Here is a 13,049-nt window from a genome sequence, read left to right as displayed (position 1 = left end):
TAAGAAATCACTCAACACATTGCAGGTTCAAGTATGATTGTTTGAAGTTGTGTAGTTTTTCTATTTGGGATTTAACTTCAGATAATAGAATGACAGCTGTTAAGAAATGAGGAGAGTAAATAAACAACTTTGGATGCCTAACACGTACTGCTTATTGACAGTTATCTTCCATTTTTGTCAAAGAGCAGTAGCTTGTCTCTATTTAATTTTCCATCCACTATTTAACCTTTATTTAACTAGACAAGTCAGTTAAGAACAAATTCTTATTTACAATGACAGCCTACTGGGGAACAGTGGGTTAACTGCCTTGTTCAGGGGCAGAACAACAGACTTTTACCTTGTCCGCTCAGGGATTCGATCCAGCAACCTTTCTGTTACTGGCCCTACACGCTAACCACGAGGCCACCTGCTGCCCCATTAGACAAAGCAGTTCAATTTACGTAAAAAGAAAAGACATTACAAATTTGAGAGACAATGACAAACAACTTTTATTAAATCATTTTTTTTGTTGTAGTTAGTCATAGCTGCTCCAACACGTGTATTTACAAATAATGGCCTTCGTATGAAATACATTTGCAGAAAAATCTGGTGAAGCGAGTTAGACCAGGAAGAGAGGGAGGAGTTACAACAGTCTGGGGAGGTGAGGACAATAGGTCTGGGACAAGAGGACAGGGACAGAGGCCAGGGGACAGTGGACATGGACAGAGGCCAGGGACAGGGGACATGGACAGAGGCCAGGGACAGGGGACATGGACAGAGGCCAGGGGACATTGGACATGGACAGAGGCCAGGGACAGGGGACATGGACAGAGCACAGAAGACAGAGTACAGAAGACAGGGACAGAGGACAGGGGACAGATACATACAGTAGGACAGGGTACATAGGAGGGCACAGTGACATTAGGTTCAGGCTAAATGGCTACAGTAACAGGTACCAAATTCAGGTGAAGAGCTCCTCCAATCAGACTCCCTGTTCACCCTGTAACAAAACTGCATCTAATACTCTACATCAACGGTTGAATAGAAAATTACAGTTAACTGATTTAGGACATTGTGATATGCACAGAAAACCAGCACTCAACAAGCTTTACAAAAAAATGGACATTCCATCTCCTGAATTCAGGTACAACAACATGGTGCTACTGACTACTGAAGCTTCATCTGAAACCATTGGAGAGACCACAGACAAACTAAGCAGATACAAGAACTCAAAACATCAGGCACCTAAACCACATTCCAGATGAAAATACTACTAAGTAAAGGTCTGGTCAAAAGGGGAGAGCGATAGGAGTGTGGTCTGGTTCTTGGAATGGGCATGGATGGATATAGTGCACTTCCAATAGCAGAGACCTTAACTTCAACCTCCACACACACACACACACACACACACACACACACACACACACACACACACACACACACACACACACACACACACACACACACACACACACACACACACACACACACACACACACACACACACACACACACACACACACAGTTGATATTTGAGACGCTTACACATAATGCTAACTGCACGGTGGATTCAGAATTGACAGATATAGACTGTAACATTGATCATGTTTCTCATACAAAAAGACATTTAGAAATGAAACCAACCGTTTTTTTTAATATTGAACGTTTACATTTTTCTCACCAACAACATTAACAATGTCTCCCTTAACTCTGGTTGCCCTTCAAAGAAGTGTGAGAATCACTGCTCTAACACTGTACGTTCTATTAGCCTACGGCTGGATACACAGTACCCATAAAACAAGGTGATCCGTCTTTCCCAATGGTCCCCGAAGTGAATGTCGGTGACAATGAATTTTGACTTTTCCTATCTACAGATTTGGTCAAACTGAATCCCACAATGACAGCCTACAGAGGCAGAGGCTAAATGTATTTCTCACTGATAGTCCATTCGACCCTTTACAAAGGAGGTGGGTGAGTGTCAGTACACTAAATAGACTGTGTATAAGTAAGTGAAGGGACTGAGGGAAATATTTACCGAGTGTTCCTGGGTTTGAGAAGCCGATTTCTATTGATCTCAGCTGGGGTCTCTCTCTCACCTCATCACTCACTCCGGTCCACTGGGCTGAACAGGACACCTCTCTCTCCCCTGCTAGTGAACCTATCCAGAGTCTGAACAGGACACCTCTCTCGACCCTACTAGTGAACCTATCCAGAGACTGAACAGGACACCTCTCTCTCCCCTGCTAGTGAACCTATCCAGAGACTGAACAGGACACCTCTCTCGCCTCTACTAGTGAACCTATCCAGGACACCTCTCTCGCCCCTACTAGTGAACCTATCCAGAGACTGAACAGGACACCTCTCTCGCCCCTACTAGTGAACCTATCCAGAGACTGAACAGGACACCTCTCTCGCCTCTACTAGTGAACCTATCCAGGACACCTCTCTCGCCCCTACTAGTGAACCTATCCAGGGACTGAACAGGACACCTCTCTCGCCCCTGCTAGTGAACCTATCCAGAGTCTGAACAGGACACCTCTCTCGCCCCTACTAGTGAACCTATCCAGAGTCTGAACAGGACACCTCTCTCGCCCCTACTAGTGAACCTATCCAGAGACTGAACAGGACACCTCTCTCGCCCCTGCTAGGGAACCTATCCAGAGACTGAACAGGACACCTCTCTTGCCCCTGCTAGTGAACCTATCCAGAGTCTGAACAGGACACCTCTCTCGCCCCTACTAGTGAACCTATCCAGAGACTGAACAGGACACCTCTCTCGCCCCTGCTAGGGAACCTATCCAGAGACTGAACAGGACACCTCTCTCCCCTGCTAGTGAACCTATCCAGAGACTGAACAGGACACCTCTCTCGCCCCTGCTAGTGAACCTATCCAGAGACTGAACAGGACACCTCTCTCGCCCCTGCTAGTGAACCTATCCAGAGACTGAACAGGACACCTCTCTCGCCCCTGCTAGTGAACCTATCCAGAGACTGAACAGGACACCTCTCTCGCCCCTGCTAGTGAACCTATCCAGAGACTGAACAGGACACCTCTCTCCCTCTCTCTCCTGGTGGTCTTTTCTTTTTCCATTCCAGAAATAACCAACGCATGGCCACCCAGCATGTGGTCTGCAAGGACGCTGCTCCACACGACATCAAAGACACGGCTAAATCATACCAGAGCTGCAGCTGCTATAGAGGAACCTTATGTCCACAACGTTACCACAACCTTCCTGCAAAGTTAGGAGAACTGTGGGGACGTGTGGGTGGATCATCACTGCATAGTCGCTAACCTATCAATATCAATATCAATGCAAGTGTGTGCTTTTTGCCTGGCAGAACCCAAGAATACTACTAAAAACATAATTGAAACTAATCGTGTTAGCTACAGAATGGTGTCATCCCTGTACCTTGTGTTTATAAACGTAAATGTAGTTTGGTAAAGGTTATGACAATGTTTCCAAATGAAGTAGTGGATTGTAATATGGGCTGACTTGTTAGTACGCATATAGTTTGTGTTTACTGTTACAGAGAAGATCACAGTTATAACTCACATTCCTACACCCTGATACCTCAAGCGACTCTCTGTCCTCTTCCCTGAACTCAGCTGGATAAAAACAATCCAATTAAATTACATTTTGAGTCCAAGCCCAGATATTTAATGTGTACGAGTAATGAAATATAAGCATACCTGTCTTAAACAAAAAGAGAGACGGATGCTTTTTCGTGGTGGGATGTTTTGGGCTTCTCTCTGCTGTAGTTACAGTGACAGAACCAGGACAGTCATCAGAAAAGGGACAGAGCACGAGGACTCAAGAATAAATAGGAAAATACATTTGCCTGACAAAATACCATATCAGCTCCCACGCTCCTCGCAAATATACACCCGTGTTGGCTGCTAAACTTGAATTATGTGATTTATTTCAAAAATACATTAATCAATCACTAATTCCCCTAAAAGGACAGAAAGTACTAAACATGGGGGCTTATTTTCTCCGGTTAATCTCAAACATCCTCTCCCAGTCTCTGAGTCATTGAATCCAACCCCCATCACCTGAGAGGAACTTCTAATGGACTCTTCAAAGGAAAGAAAACAACAGACAACCCTCCGCTTGGCAACAGGATTTCTCCAAGCTATAACCATGGCTTTGGATCCTTGTTTCACCGTTGATTGGCCAGCATGCCTTGTCCTCATTTTATTGGCCAGTATACCTTGGCCTCATTTGATTGGCTGATCTGATCAGTCACAAGCCTTCTTCAAACGATCAATTGTCATTTGCCACACGACTTCATCATATTCTCAATCAAAGTAATTTGGGGGTTTGGAAAATGTTTTTGTTCCGTAGTTTAATCTTGCAAAATGTTTGGTGTGGCTACAGAGGAGGGCGAGAGAGAGAGAGAGAGAGAGAGAGAGAGAGAGAGAGAGAGAGAGAGAGAGAGAGAGAGCATGTGTGTGTGTGTTAGTGTGTGAGAGGGTGTGGGAAGAGCAAATTCAACGGCATACCATGGCCTTCAAATATCAAAATTCACAGGAAAGTAAAATGACAAAAAGGCTTTTGGCATCTTAACTCCCCAAAGCAACGTTTATAAAAAGGACTTCCACTTATAAGTCTCTCCTCTCCCTTGCACTGAGAGAGACTGTCTGTTAAAAAGTGCTCCTTGGGGGTTGTGGGGGGCCTGTGGTCCAGTCAGGGCGGTCCACTCCGCTCTGTCTAAAACCTTCAGGCTGGGCGCTATGAAGACAAGATGGCCGCCAGGAGAAGCAGGGAGGAGGTCACCAGCAGGCCGGCAGTCTGAACCCGGCCCACGGAGTTGACGTCACCTCGGGATGGCTCAGCTGACTCGTGGCTGGTGTCATCTAGATGATGGGAGGAAAAGATGGAGGAGAGAGGAAAGAGAAGGAGATAAGAATCATTGAGATGAGACATACAATTTGTATTTGTAATACAATTTGTCATTCCTGGATAAACGCACGCACGCACAGGCAGGCAGGCACACACCCAAAGACACATACACACACTTTATAGAGTCAAACAAACCTCTTGGTTCTAGGGAATTGTCCACTCTCTCATTGACGTCAAAGACCCGATCGTGAACACTGACAGTTTTCACACAATTGTCTGCAACAAAAGGAGTTAGGATGTGAACATTCATAGCGAGCCCAAGATTGATATCAGACTTTCACATAATGCAATAAAAGTTGTCCACAGATTGAAAGAATAGAGAATGGCATGTTCTTTCAGAAATACATTTACTTGCTGGTCTGACGAACACCTTCAGTCGTAGGCAACTTCTCCTTCCATTGTCAGCAATGGTGGAAGCTGTGAAAACATTTCAGATATGTTAAGGACAACGCTTACGTACTTCAACGCTAATAGCAAAGACCTGAGAGCTATTCTGTACAGACACACACTACCAGTCAAAAGTTTTAGAACACCGACTCATTCAAGGATTTTTCTTTATTGTTACTATTTTCTACATTGTAGAATAATAGGGAAGACATCAAAACGATGAAATAGCATATATGGAATCATGTAGTAACCAAAAAAGTATATTTTATATTTGATATTCTTAAAATAGCCACCCATTGCCTTGATGACAGCTTTGCACACTCTTGGCATTCTCTCAACCAGCTTCATGATGTAGTCACCTGGAATGCATTTGAATTAACAGGTGGGCCTTGTTAAAAGTTCAAATGGAATTTATTTCCTTCTTATTGCGTTTGAGCCAATCAGTTGTGTTGTGACAAGGTAGCCCTATTTGGTAAAAAGCCAAGTCCATATTAGGGCAACAGCTCAAATAAGCAACGAAACCACTACTAAAGGACACCAATAATAAGATGAAACTGGTTTGGGCCAAGAAATATGAGCAATGGACATCTTTGTGAGATGTGGTGTGGGTGAACGGATGATCTCTGCATGTGTGGTTCCCACCATAAGGCGTGGGGGAGGTGTTATGGTGTTGGGGTGCTTTTCTGGTGACACTGTCTATAATTTATTTAGAATTCAAGGCACACTTAACCAGCATGGCTACCACAGCATTCTGCAGCGATACTCCATCCCATCTAGTTCGCACTTAGTGGGACTATCATTTGTTTTCAACAGGACAATGACTCAACATACCTCCAGGCTGTGTAAGGGCTATTTTACCAATAAGGAGAGTGATGGTTTGCTGCATCAGATGACCTGGCCATCACAATCCCCCGACCTCAAACCAATTGAGATGGTTTGGGATTAGTTTGACAGCAGAGTGAAGGAAAAACAGTCAACAAGTGCTCAGCAGATGAGGGAACTCCTTCAAAGACTGTTGGAAAAGCATTATAGGTGAAGCTGGTTGAGAGAATTTCAAGAGTGTGCAAAACTGTCATCAATGCAAAGGGTGGCTATTTGAAGAATCTCAAATATAAAATATATTTTGATTTGTTTAACATTTTTTTGGTTACTACATGATTCTGTTATGTTATTTCATATTGATGTCTTCACTATTATTCTAGGTTCTGAAAGGATGCAACTTGTGATGAATGTAGCATATTGTAGGCCACTTTTACGAATTAGCAATGTTGATCAACACCTGAAACACATTTCAATTGGCTACTGAGTGAGGGCAACATCTGCGACATAGACTTCCATTAGCTTTAAACAAAACAAACACCTGCCCCCTTCAATTTTGATTGGCTTTCAAGAGACATCCACACCGGCTCAAACGTCTATTGGCTGAAAGAACTGTCTGCACCTGCTACTCAAACTTCTATTGGCTCCAAATGTTGTCCACATCTGCAACACAGAATTCGATTGGCTCAGAGTAACATCACCATCTGCTATGAATGATTTGATTGGCTGCAGAGGCCGTCAACACCTGCCACTGGGTTCTATTAGCAGTAAAGTAGCACAACCCTGCAACACAGACTACTACTCTGGATAACTGAAATATGACAGCTGCTTCACTAAATCCCTATGGTGGCAGGTCACTTCAACTCAGGCCGCTTCACCTTCTGACCTGTCAACAACTAGACAATGTCACCTAGGACGTAGTCACCAAAGTGACAAACTTGACTGCGGGTGTTTCACATTGTGTGATGTCTTGAGAAGCAATAGTTCTGAAGTCCCTATCTCACTTCTATTCTGAAAGTAGGTTGTGACTGAGATCTTGTTCTTGTTGCTAGTTTGACAGACCCTGACCGTGACTGTATTCTTCCCCTCTATAGAATGCCTCTCTTATTCTCCCACCCAGCAACCCCCAACTCTATGGGCCCCTATGTTCTGACCCCGTCATTTCCTGGCCTGCCTGGGGTCTCAAGCTGCTCTTAATCTAGACATAAACCCCCACACCTCAGGGCACCATCATGCTGTTTGTCTGTTTGTGTGTGGGTGTGTGTATGTGCGTGTGTGTGTGTGTGTGTGTGTGTGTGTGTGTGTGTGTGTGTGTGTGTGTGTGTGTGTGTGTGTGTGTGTCGTGTGTGTGTGTGTGTGTGTGTGTGTGTGTGTGTGTGTGTGTGTGTGTGTGTGTGTGTGTGTGTGTGTGTGTGTGTGTGTGTGTGTGTGTGTGCGTGTGCATGTGTGCGTGTTCGTGTGTGTGTGTGTGTGTGCATGTGTTTGTGTGTGTGTGTGTTTGAGATAGAGAGAGAGCAATACAGTTTATCTATAGAGTGTCCTATAGCCTATCATCTATCTTGATACACTCTTCTTCCCCGTGAATGATACTGGCAGTCAATTCCTGATAAAAACGAGCCATGTCAGTATTTCCATGACTGAAGACTGAGGTTACGATTTTAAAGCACTTAGCGTGGCTATGAAATATGATAAAAATTGTCTTTAGAACTTGATGTGGAGAGTTATATTGGCAGTGTGGCGTCAATCATGGCTCTTCTGTCTGTGTCAGCGAGTATCGTGTAACTTACCTCACACCCCTACAGTGGCAGGCACCCAGGCCAGACTGTTCTAGCTCCCTTTCTATTCCCAGTCAGTCAATCAGACAGACAGAGACAGAGCCTGGACTCCACAATACCCCACACAGCCGTGAGCTGCTTTTCTACGACCCTGTCTCACGCGCTGCGACACTAGATCCCAGGTTAGTCATGCCATGCGGCCGAGTGGAGGAGATTAGCATCCTCTTGTGAACACACACCATCCCATAAACTCCTCACATGTCCACGCACACTATACACATGCAGACACTCCCGAACACACACACACACACACACCAGACACACACACGCAGACACACACACATGACCAGACACAAGCTAGGGGCTCATATGCCGTGTAACTTAAGTCTGGGGTATAGACCGGAGATGAATTGGAGATCTGGTATAAATACGATGGGATCAGATGATTCCCTTGTGATCAGTTTGTATCTGTCGGAACAAAGCAAAACCCTAGACAGTGGAACAAACACACTGTTGAACAGGGTTTATCTCATTATCTATGTAGATCTTCAGACTGTGTACGGAGTAGGACCTGGGCTTTTGAAGCTTTACAGCATACAGTCAGCCCTAGTCACACAGAGAGAGACAGACTCTCCACTGTCTCCCCAGATAATTGGATTTCTATCCCCTGAGATTTGGATCACACTTCCCCATTGGCTATTTTAGAAAAACATGCAGCTGTAGCCTGGGAGAAGCCCGGGTTCACATCCAGCCATCAGGACATGCTGAACTTTGACCCCCCCTCCCCCCCTCAGGACGCCCCTTCTGATCCGCCTGATAGCTTCCTGCAGACATCTGTCTGCCAGACGGACGGACAGACCCAGGGCCAACCGCAGGTGTCAGCCATTTGATTTAACCCACCCCATGTCCCACCGCACCCTTTCCTTTCCTCTCGTCGCCTGGGGGGTTAACTATCCACGGGGGGGACAAAGGGTTGTCTGTCTGTCCTCTGCGCTGAGTCGTTGTCACCGGCACATGTCAACCCCCAAACACTTGACTTACTTGCTCTAAGTTCTCAGCTCTATTGTCCAGTAGTGTTACAACATGTGCTAGTATCATCTGACAATGTAACTCTTTAGTCATACTTGACAGATCAGACACATGCAATGTGATACTGAAACTGATATCACGTGGTTTATTGTGAGATATCCAGCTTTTCTGGAACTACATAGAGGAACATGATGTTGGAGCAGATTAGTGTACACCTCGGTATGTTCCCCGGGGTGTGATTACGTACACGCCTCTTTGTTATTTCATCCTCCTCGCAGGTGACGTGTTCTTGGTGAAAAACAGCCTCTTTTCTGAGTGAATCTTTAACTGTTGAATAATAATTCTGGGCTAAGGAAGGAAATGCCTTCAGGCCATGTGGCCAGTCTCTCTTTCTCATTCTCTCTCCCCCAGTTTCACTGTAAAAGCCAGTATGGCAATATATACTTGATGGCTATTTTGACTCCATCTTGGCTCTCCTATTAGCACATTAAACAGAGACTGAGAGACAACCTAACGTAAAGTCCATAACCTGCCCCACACCATCCTTTACTCAATCTATCCAATCCAGTAGAATAACATCCTAGGAGATTGGGCAGGTCATCATATCATGTGCCTTTAAGGACTGCCAATTCGTCAGGCAGCTTTCTCCTAAATCACATGACGGGGGTCTGAGGCGTGCAGCTGAGGACCGAGGCTGAGGCTACTGAGGAGTAGGCCTAAGTGAAGCCATCTCTGTAAGAGGAATCAGAAATACTGTAGCCTAGCAGGCTGCCCAGTGTTATCTCTTATTTAGTCTCAGATCTCTGCCCTGTAAGGCTCCGATTCGACTTGTAAAAACATGGCTTCAGATGCTTGTGTTCCAGAGGCCTTCTCACGAGCAGCAGAAAGTTGAGCCTGGCGAGTTTGTAACAAAGTCTCTTCATATGGAGACCATGAGAATGGAGATGTTTTCCCTCAGGCAAATGTTGGGTTATGAACCTCTTTCCCAGGACTAACAAAACACAGTTCTACTTTGCTATTGTCCCCCCGCAGTCAGTTCCATGCTTGGACTCAAAATGCTTGGCCTCATATCACACCCTTGAATCATTTAAAGTATGTTGTGTTTTTCCATAGTAGCCAGAGCCCACAACATAATAACTCTTCACTGATATCATAAATGCCATGCAGGAAGACTGTGGCAGCTCTCTCTCTCTCTGCCTTTAAGCAAAGCATTCCTGTATTCCTGTACTGTGGTACCAACTGTGTTTTTCTATGATATGTAAATGAGTGGTATTCAGGCATACATGGCCCTGATAACTCAATTTGTTGGGGCATGGCGCTTGCACCAGCAGAGTTGTGGGTTTGATTCCCGTACTTTATACGGAATGCTTTTGTTAACTTTAAACTTATTTGACTATAAGCATGTGCTAAATTACCATAAAGATTACCATTACTCACAGATGTAGTAGTACTCTCTGCCGGGGCGGAACTCGAAGCCCAGAGAGAAGGGGGTGAAGAGCTGGAACTTCTCGGAGAACTTCAGAGGTCCGTTTGGGGAGTGGGGCCTGTTACACTCCCAGCGTTTGAAGCCCTTGGCCGTGTGGTCACAGGAGCTGTAGCCGTCGTAGTTGACCATGTAGAGGACGTAGTGCTCTGTCCGCTCCTCTGGGACAGAGTCCAGGTAGTGGGGACAGAAGACGTCCAGGTAGTCGTTTATACACACGTCGATGTGGTAGTCACCCCGGTAGAACCTGGGAAGGAAAGCAGAAGGGTTATGGAGTAGGAGTCTTCAAGACCACAAGGTCTAATAGTATTGATACTATCACACATTTCCATGACTCTACCGGTCTTGATGTCATCACTGATCTCACACTGTTGGATAGGTAAAGTATACGCAAGAGCTTCATTATGTAGCTCTCACCTAGTGTGTCATGTCAGGTCGGTGATGACTTGGAAAAGGGGAATAACATAAGATACACTAAATGTTTGTGAACTAAAGCCCTAAACTAGAGAAAATGCAACCAGATGTGTTGTGAAAGACAGAGACACTTCAGACTGCCAGGTATGCCAGGTATTCATTCCTGTGGAGTGATGGGGAAACACAAATTCCCATAGGCGCCATATACGGTTGCATTTCTGATGCTTTTAGTGGAGCCAGATTGGGATAGGATGGCCGGCACGTCTCAGGAGTCGCTAATGGCCCGAGCTCGGTATCACTGACATACTGCGGATGTCTTCAATACTCCACCTCTGTTCATTGACACACTGGGGCCGGGGGGAACAGGCTTGGAGACCGCGCCTGTGCATGCTGAGCACTGATGATCCCATACGGGTGAACTCACTCTGGCTCTGTGGGAGGTTTCTCAAGTAAGGACTGAGACACACAGGCCAAGGAGCAGATGTTACACCCACCTAACAACCTTTCCAGGGGGGAAAGGACCACTCAGAACTGATTCAGGGTCAGGTGAGAGAGGAGCCTGCGTTGGACGGCAGTGCAGCTGTTCTCACTGACACGTACATTTCCAGGCTTTAAGAGGCATATTTTTAAAATGTATTGTACCTTTATTTAACTAGGCAAGTCAGTTAAGAACAAATTCTTATTTTGTACAGATTTGTACCTTATCAGCTCAGGGATTTGAACTTGCAACCTTTCGGTTAATAGTCCAACGCTATAACCACTAGGCTACCCTGCCACCCCGTATAAAGGGTGGTGTGTGTGGGTTGGGACCTGCTGGGGGTATCAGGTTGTCATTATACGGATAGCAAATGTGCTGCAGGATTAGTGACTGTACTACTGGGTTTGGTGGGCCACAGAGGTGTGTGTGTGCTTGTGTGTGTGTGTGTGTGTGCGTGCGTGCGTGCGTGTGTGTGTGTGTGTGTGTGTCCTATATTATGTGTGAGAGTGTGTCAATGTGTGTGATTCTCATCATTTTTCTCTCAAGTTATAGTCTGGTCAAACACAAAACCAAAGCCTTGTTTTCTCTCCACTTTTCTCATGCTCCAGCTGAGTGCTGTGGCTCCAGGCAGACACAGCAGGGCTTCAATCAGCCTCAGTTTCAGAGGCTTTCACTGATACCATAACTGACAGAGGGCAACCAAACCACAGAAAGCCACCAGTAAGTATCACTTCCTCAGCCAGAGGCACTGTGGGATAGCCAGCATGGTCTGTCCATCTCCTTAAGCTTTTAATGCTACCTTTCAAGTCAACCTGTGTGTACATGTAGATGCTCTCACCTAACTGTCACTCAAATCTGGCCTGAGACCTGCCATAAAGATTAACACGGATTAGAGAAGAGAGTTCGGCTCGATGTTCGTCTGACCGAGAGGTGAGGAGTGGTCCCTTTTCTGAACATGACGAGCGGAAGATTTACGTCAGATGAGCTAACAGGGACAGCAGAGAGGATTACTCTGGCCCTCCTGGAGAGTATGCTCACCACAGATACACTGAGAGAGCCTTCCTTGTGAGTGATAGTGCCCAATATCGATCCACACTGAGCCATATTCTTGAACCATAATGCCGAGACATATGTCTCAGTCTGAAGCTCATTAGCACCTCGAGTGTGAGTTTTCAATCTTTTTGTGAATGTCTTCAGGCTAGAGTAATGCTTCACAACGCACAGACAGAGCTCAACTGGGACATCGGCGTTTTCTCAGAGTCCTTTTGGGGGTTTGCACAAAAAACAATGACGAATGAGGATACGTTCGGAGTCTCTTACAACGAACATAAATGTAGCAGGAAGTAAATAATGCAGGCTTTAAAACTGACGACAACGTGATTAAGAAATCCACACCTTCATTTGTTAATTCAGTTGTTCAATGTAACGCGATAAGCCAATAGAGTTTTAAAAAACAAGACACCCAAATCCTAGCACTGTCGTGTTTGGGATTAATTACGCTTGATTGGCTGAATTACTCACAGCCACTTAGACAGGCTCATGTCTGATTCAGGGGCAAGTACTCTTAACAAAGCACACTCATAACGATAATCCTTCTTTTTACTCCTCTAATCCTATTTTTTCTCCTCTTTCTCCCGCTCTCTTTCGCTCAGGTGACCAAGCACGGGTAATGAATGGTTTGCACCCTGGATCAGAGGAGGAGAGGAGGAGGGAGAGAGAGAGAAAGCCTTCCTGGTGTTTTCTACAACACATGATTACAGTGGGGTCAGAGCAAGGTCAGA

At 45.5% G+C, this 13,049-nt stretch overlaps 1 protein-coding gene across 39 annotated transcripts in view; it reads right to left on the bottom strand.

The window, feature by feature from the left end:
• Nucleotides 1-470: 470 nt before the first annotated feature.
• Nucleotides 471-13,049, bottom strand: part of LOC118385337 (ephrin-A5-like) — a 51,063-nt gene continuing 38,484 nt past the window's right edge. The window contains exons 2-10 of one of the 39 annotated variants that reach the window (XM_052521266.1): nt 10,331-10,623; nt 5,229-5,300; nt 5,019-5,099; nt 2,798-4,837; nt 2,727-2,752; nt 2,633-2,679; nt 2,445-2,491; nt 2,185-2,314; nt 471-2,137 (exon numbers count right to left, since the gene is read on the bottom strand). In XM_052521266.1, the coding sequence (XP_052377226.1) occupies nt 4,713-4,837; nt 5,019-5,099; nt 5,229-5,300; nt 10,331-10,623 (571 nt within the window). In that variant the 3' untranslated portion in view covers nt 471-2,137; nt 2,185-2,314; nt 2,445-2,491; ... (1 more) ...; nt 2,727-2,752; nt 2,798-4,712. Of the gene's footprint in view, nt 2,162-2,184; nt 4,838-5,018; nt 5,100-5,228; nt 5,301-10,330; nt 10,624-13,049 lie in introns of all 39 variants that reach the window. The other 38 variants (XM_052521254.1, XM_052521262.1, XM_052521246.1 and 35 more) reach the window with 38 other exon arrangements.

The sequence above is a fragment of the Oncorhynchus keta genome, chromosome 6 (genome assembly GCF_023373465.1).
Source record: "Oncorhynchus keta strain PuntledgeMale-10-30-2019 chromosome 6, Oket_V2, whole genome shotgun sequence".
Lineage (NCBI taxonomy): Eukaryota > Metazoa > Chordata > Actinopteri > Salmoniformes > Salmonidae > Oncorhynchus > Oncorhynchus keta.
Note: the sequence above shows the minus strand (reverse complement) of the source record. Positions and strands in the feature narration are given on the sequence as shown.